The sequence below is a fragment of the Ursus maritimus genome, unplaced genomic scaffold, assembly GCF_017311325.1.
Source record: "Ursus maritimus isolate PB19 unplaced genomic scaffold, ASM1731132v1 scaffold_183, whole genome shotgun sequence".
Taxonomy (NCBI): Eukaryota; Metazoa; Chordata; class Mammalia; order Carnivora; family Ursidae; genus Ursus; species Ursus maritimus.
In genome coordinates this window covers 33,026-40,391 of record NW_024424264.1, presented here as the reverse complement: position 1 = coordinate 40,391, position 7,366 = coordinate 33,026, and the positions used below count along the sequence as shown (strand labels likewise).

The window sequence follows — 7,366 nt, the reverse complement described above, 5'->3', positions numbered from 1 at the left end:
TTAAAAAGCTAGAAGCTTTCAGTCCTTCATGGGCCTACAGAATATCTGACATGGACAAGGTTCTGAGAGTGAAGCATAGAAAATGCGGAATTAATGGACTACATCTGTTCTACAAATAAAGATTGTTAATGAAAGTCACTATTAATTCATTTAACAAATTCTTTATTTGAGCTCCCTCCCATATTGTGCCAGGCACTGTTCTTTGTGGTTGGGATACAGAAGTCAACAAAAGATAATATCTGTCCTTTGGAGTTTACATTTTACTGGATGTACAGTAGAAAAGAATCAAGATTATAGATAAAGTTTATAATGTGTTAGGTGGTGATAAGGACTTGAAGGTGAGGGGAAGGGAAGAGAGACTGGGAATATGAATTGCAGTTGGTTGGAGTATTTGAGAACCTCTTTGAGAAGACTTGCAATAGAAGTCTGAAGATGGTGAGGATTCAGTCATGCAGGTATCTGGATGATGAGCATTCATATTAGGACAGCAAATACAGGGCCCTAAGCAAGGTAAAGTGTTTAAGGTGTTCAAGAAATAACAAGGCAGTTAGTGTGGTTAGAGTGAGGTGGATAGGGGAGAGTAGTGGGACATAATGCAGGGCAGTACGTAGGCCTGGAAGCATGGTCTTGCAGGCATTGGCGATATTAGAGCACTTGGCCTTTTACTGAGTGAACTAGAAAGCCGTTGGAGGGTTTTGAGCTGAGCAATGATATAATCTGATTTGACAGTATTACTTTGCCTGCCATGTGGAAAAGAGACTGAGGTGGGCTGAAGGAGGAAGTTCTGTTGGATTTAAGTTCAGCAGGGAAGTCAGGATTAGAGGGAGAATTTTAGGAGACATCAGTGAATGGACTATAATTAAGGCCTTGAGTTGGGATGAGATTATCAAGAGAGTTTGTTCCCAATTTGCTAGGCACATGCTAAGCACTTGACATTGAATTATGCTGTTTGTTGACAATGAGTAGGTACTCCTACTCTGTTCTATGAATTTGGCACTTTATGAAATTAGTGTGTATGAATCAATTGAGATATGTACATTTACTCTAACATTTTCTTTAATTCAGCTACAAAATAAGGTACCATTGGATTGTTGGTGCTTTTTAAAAAAGAGCTGTTACCTTAAGTGTAAGAAATAAGAACTTTTGCCTTTAAGATAAAACGCATTTAAAAGGTTTGAACTTGCCAAAGAAGATGCAGCTGGTTTGTGGCTGACTTACAATTCCAGCTTAATCTTCTCTGACTCCAGAGCCCATGTGTCTAAACACTGCACAATGGTGCATACCCTTTACGTGTGATTTCACCTAGTGATTAGTTATTAGTTTTTTCCTCTTTTTTTTAATAGAAGAAATCATAATCAGCTTAAAGCAAAGCTACGATTATAGAGTTGCATAGACAGAATAATTGTAGGCTTTAAGCTGTCATTTATCCTCTGTGAGTTTTAGTGTCCTTATCTTATAAAATAAGGGTGTTTATAACTACCTTAGAGTTTTGGAGAGAATTAAGTAAGATAATGCATTTTTCTGTACTTACTGATGTATAGTGTGTTTGTACTTAGGTGGCAGTTTATATAAAGAAAGCACTGGGACTGGCCACACCTTCAAGAATAAAAAAAAAGAAATTAAAAAATGGAACAGCCATGTATGTTATGTGAAGAAGAACAAGAACCAGAGCCAGAGCCAGAACCAGAACCACAGCAGAACGTAGAATAAACCAAAAAAGTAGATGATGAAGACGCTGAGCTGATCTTTGTTGGGGTGGAGCATGTAAGTGACGACGCTGAGCTGATCTTTGTTGGGGTGACTTCCAATTCAAAACCAGTTGTTTCAAACATTTTGAACAGAGTCACCCCAGGTTCATGTTCAAGGAGAAAAAAGTACGGTCATCTCAGAAAAGGTACTGCTCACAAATTGCAACCTAAGTCATGTGACCCCTATATCAGAAGCAGTGACTGCCTTGCCAGTTTCTGAATCTGAATCAAGATCAACAGATAGTCCCATTATTATTGAGCCCTTGTGTAAACCTGATTATAAAAATAATTCACCACAAGTCGTGCCTAATAGCTCTTCAGAGTTATGTTCTCCTTTGATTACATTCACAAGTTCATTGCAGCATCCAGCAGGAGCAGCACTTTCTGGAGGAGGTATGAATAAAAGTACTTGCATATCAAAGCAACTTTCCACTGCTGAAGTAAATGACATAAATCCCAAAAGACCTAAACTCAGTGATGGAATCATAGGGGGACATGCTTCAGCTTTGTCCCCTTCAGGTATCTTTCATACAATGACTTCGCAGCAAAGCACACTCTCAAACAGTGTTCATACCTCATTAAGCCATGTTCAGAATGGAGCACCTTTTCCAACAGCTTTGCCAAAGGACAGTGTCCATTTCAAGCCTATAAATCCTGTTAAGGAAAACAGACTAGCAAAAACAGACTTTTTGAGTCTAGCAAGTCAAAACCAGATTGTTGATCCCAAGAAAGGAAGTCTGGTCATATTACTTCGTGACTTTTATTATGGGCAACATAAAGGAGATGGTCAGCCAGAACAGAAGACTCACACAACCTTTAAATGCCTCAGCTGCTTGAAAGTTCTAAAAAATGTCAAGTTTATGAATCATATGAAGCACCATTTGGAACTTGAGAAACAGAGGGGTGACAGCTGGGAAAGCCACACCACCTGCCAGCACTGCCACCGGCAGTTTCCCACTCCCTTCCAGCTGCAGTGTCACATTGAAAGTGTACACACTATCCAGGAGCCTTCTACTGTCTGTAAAATTTGCGAATTGTCATTCAAAACAGACCAGGTCCTCTTGCAGCACATGAAGGACAATCATAAGCCTGGCGAGATGCCCTACGTGTGCCAGGTTTGCAATTACAGATCGTCAGCCTTTGCTGATGTGGAAGCACATTTCAGAAAATGCCATGAAAACACTAAGAATTTGCTCTGTCCATTTTGTCTCAAAATTTTCAAAACTGCAACGCCATACATGTGTCATTATAGGGGACACTGGGAAAAGAGTGTTCATCAGTGTTCGAAATGCCGGCTACAGTTTTTAACTTTCAAGGAGAAAATGGAGCACAAGACCCAGTGTCATCAAATGTTTAAGAAACCTAAGCAGCTAGAGGGATTGCCCCCTGAAACAAAGGTAGTTATTCAAGTGTCACTGGGACCTCTTCAACCAGGATCAGTGGAAGTAGCATCCATTACTGTGAACACGTCTGATTCTGAACCATCACCCTCCAGGTCTAAAAGTAGAATTTCAAAAAAACCTCGTTAATTCTAGTTTCAGTAAATCTAAAACAGGTATTTCAATCAAAGTCAAAAATCCCATAAAAATTTTAAAAAAATACAAACCATACATTATTCATCAGCATCAAAAATAGTGAAACTGAGTCATTTATGAGTTTCTTTTTAAATTCATGAAATACAGTATTGTCTGATCTGAATTTTGAGATATTATTTAAGAATTTGTTACCTGGTTTTCATGTACTGTGTCTGGCTTAACACATAAAAGATGTTTTGTGTATGTATGTGTGTGAGAGAAAAAAGTGGAAACCTATTTATTATTTTGATATTTCATGTTACTTGTAAGTTTGAAAGCTCTCATTTCTGTATATAGAATCTATAGGGTTTTTTTAAGTACTTAATTTTAACTTCAACCTTTTCCATGCCCTGAAGATTTCAATATTAACTCTAGTCAGACTTGAATGGCTTTGTTTTATCATGGTTCCATTTGCTGCTGAGTGCCCAGAAGTGTCTGTCTTGTGTTAGTCTGAATCAATCTGACTCTGAAAGCCTGAGTATGGAGAAGTTGAGGGACGAGGTGTGGCATGAATGGGAACCAGGAACTGGGAGGTTAGTCAGTGGAGAGCAGTGGCTTCTTATTCTGGTTGAGGGCACGCACACACACACACACACACACATTCACTCTAGTTTTGGAGCCAAGGAAGATAGAACACTGTCTCAGAGTGTCTTTTCCTAGCACAAGAACATCCAAGGAAGCAAAACCATTAAAATAAAATGCTTGGCATTTTGGCAAGGGACCCCTGCAGACATGAAAAAATTACTGTATCGTTGGTTTCAGATGGAAAAGCAGGGGTAATGAATAGAATGGGGTCTGGTGCCACTGGACCTCCTGTTGAGTGATCCAAAGGAACTCCATTTGTTCCCTTCCCTCTTCCTTCTGGCTGGCCTTTGGTCAGGACGAATTAGCCTTATACGCCTCTTAGTCACAGCAGTAAAGCAAGTAAAATTTCTCAAGGGAAAGAAGCCCTGACGTCCATAGTTTGAACTACACTGGACCCGTAGTCTGAACTGAAAAGGGCCCAACAAATGGTATCTATCCAGTTCAAGGACTAGGCTAAATTTAGTTCTTGTACTATTAAGCTGGAATGGGGTTGTCCAAGAATAGTAGGTAGTGGATAAAAGCAGCCCATGGTGACTGAGTAAAATTAAACCCATTATAGGGCTTTTCCTTATATTTTTCTGTGTACGTGGATCTTAGCCCAGTTGAACATGTGAAATTTGCAATTTTGTTTCTTGCCTTAGACATGAATGTATTACAGTTAACAGTTATTCTGTGTTGTGTGTATAGTTTCCCTTATCAAACTAGTTGAGGTTAAAGTTGTGCTGGACACACTCCGATGTGTAAGAAATGTCCCATTTATTTCATTAGGTATTAGGTCTTAGAGTTATTGTCCTTCACCTAATCTATTCAGCTGTCTAATCCTTGACTATACTGTGAGGGGAATATTTTCCCCTTGCCATTTCCAAGGACTCTGACATAACTGGAGTGCTCTCTGAATATTGGTTCCTGAACATCATCCTTGGCTGTTTCTGTGGGTTCCCAGGATTGAGTCTCCTGGATATTTTCTAGTGCCATCCCTTCTTTCTCCGCCTTGACTCAAGTACCTATAAGCCTGTGCATGACTTAAGGAACCTAGGATGCTGTCCATAGACCTGAGCAAGGAGAAGTGTCTCCTATTTTCCCTTGCTTTCTCCTCTTCTTTAACGGTACCTTATCTCTCCCCACTTTTTTCTTCCCTCCTCAATCTTGTTAAAGTCCCTAAGCTTTCACAGAAAGCTGGGAAGTGCTAGTCCTCAGGGGCTTAGCATCCCTTCTAGAATGGGGAAGGAGGACAGATAACAAGGTAGTTGCAAGTTTGTCTATGTTTTAAAGAATTTCCTGAGTATAGATTCTGTTGTATTTATTTGCTCAATGCTTGATTGATTTGCACTTTGAACATTTTACTAGGCCTTTTTATTAGTTTGCTTTGGCCAAGGCACTTTGTTGATATTTTAGCCTGAACCTATTTCTTCAGGTGGAGAGAGAGAGCGAGAGAGTGTGTGTGTGAGTGAATGAATATGTATGTATGTGTGTGTATGTGCACACTTGTTTTAGTCTCAGGTGGAAACTTGTGTATAAATAGATATGCAGACTTTTGCATACTTATCTCCCTTGTTCTGTTCTTATAACAAATTCTGTTTTGAAAACAGTAAAAATATGAAATATTTTAGTTCTGGTTTTTTTTTGTGGTTGCTTGGTATTACCAACACTGTCAACTGTTGTTTGCTCTTTAACTAAAATATGACCCTAAGGAGTACAAATTGTTATTTATTGCCAACTACAGGTTCTGGTGATAACGGCCCCTGTCTCCCTCCTCTCGCTTTTCCATCCTCCGCCATGCTACTCAACCATTTTCCCCACTGGTGCACTAATTTGACACACTGGCCTTGCTTTTCTTTAAGCAAATCACATTTCTTCCTGTTCCAAAGACTTTGCAACTGCTCTGCTCTTAGAATGCTTTCCTCCTGGGCCTGCATGGCTGGCTACCTCACTTAATTGTGTGGACACTTCCTTTAGCTTACTGAGCTTCACCAGTGTTCGGAAGATACTGACAACGAAATCTCTGTCCACCTTCTTACTCCTCCCCCTTTTAAAGGCACTTTAAGCCTCCTCACTCCCTTTTTCCTCTCCAATCTGGTTAAATTTCCTAGGTTTTCACGGAAAGCTGGGAAAAGATAATCATCAAAAGCTTTGCTTCTCTTAGAATTGAGCTACCTTGAGTCAATTTCTGTGCCTGTAACCAAAAGAAACTGAATATAGTGAGTTCAGTTCTTTCGGGAGCTTTCTCTGTTTTTCTATTGATACCTCTATATTTTTTTAAGGCAATGTCACTTTGTTTTGTTTACAAATATATTGAATATCTGTCAAGATTACTATTTTGTTATTGCCCTTTGTGAATTTCCATGTCTATTTTGCTTGTTCTTTCAGATGAAATTTATTATTTTGTTAATGTTGCCAAAAATTGTAAGTAAAATAGCAATTGTAGTAATAAATTTTTTTTGAAAAAAGAAGAAGTTTTCGTTTTATTATCTTTTCACCAGTAAAGTTGAAGTTAATTTTTATTTGGTACCACTATGGAGACTGCCATCCTGCCAGTTGTGTTTATTTTTAATCATATTGCATTGGCCAGAACTTCAAAACAGTGCGATAGATGTAAGTGAGGTTTTCTGCTCTTGGTTTTAGTGAGAAATGCTTTACCATTAAAGGTAATGAATTCCTGCCTTTAGAATTTTTAAAGAAAATTGCTTAGTTTTATTGGCTAATTTACAATGTCTATTGAGACAGTCATTTACATTTTCTTTACTATCCTAAGTTATGCTCAGCCTGATTCACAACTTTTCTATTAGAAACCTTCCTCTCCTTTTTTTTTTTTTTTTTAACATTTTATTTATTAGAGAGAGTGAGCAGGAGAGAGAGAGCCCAAGTGGTGAGGGGAGAGGCAGAGGGACAAGCAGACTCCTCATTGAGCAGGGAGCCAGACGCAGGGCTTGATTCCAGGACCCTGAGATTATGACCTGAGCCAAAGGCAGATGCTTAACCAACTGAGCCACCCAGGGGTCCTGAAACCTTTCCTCTCCTGAAGTAATATTTCCACTTAGGGTTGAATATTATCTTCTACTCAGAATCTCATTCCTTTTCTCTTTCTCATTTTGAAATATATTTCCTTTCCCTTCATTAAATTTGCCAATTTTATCAGTTTCTGATTTCCTTTTCCCCAGGAGCAACCCTTGGTTTATTATCTCAACTAATTTTGTTTTCTCTATTTTTGTGTTGATTCATTATATACCTCTACTTTCTTTAGGATTTTTTTAATAAAGACCTTTTATTTTAAAAGCTTCATTTTTTAAAAAGATTTTATGTATTTATTTGACAGAGATAGAGACAGCCAGCGAGAGAGGGAACACAAGCAGGGGGAGTGGGAGAGGAAGAAGCAGGCTCATAGCAGAGGAGCCTGATGTGGGGCTCGATCCCACAATGCCGGGATCACGCCCTGAGCCAAAGGCAGGCGGCAACCGCTGT

General features: G+C 39.1%; 1 protein-coding gene across 1 annotated transcript; it reads left to right on the top strand.

Annotated features, from left to right (window-relative positions):
• The first annotated feature begins 12 nt into the window (after nucleotides 1-12).
• LOC121103318 (zinc finger protein 280B-like) lies at nucleotides 13-6,357 on the top strand. The gene is given in 2 exon segments (XM_040632736.1): nucleotides 13-1,919; nucleotides 1,921-6,357. Coding segments are annotated over 2 exon segments (1,650 nt in total). The 5' UTR covers nucleotides 13-1,626; the 3' UTR covers nucleotides 3,278-6,357.
• Nucleotides 6,358-7,366: the final 1,009 nt, after the last annotated feature.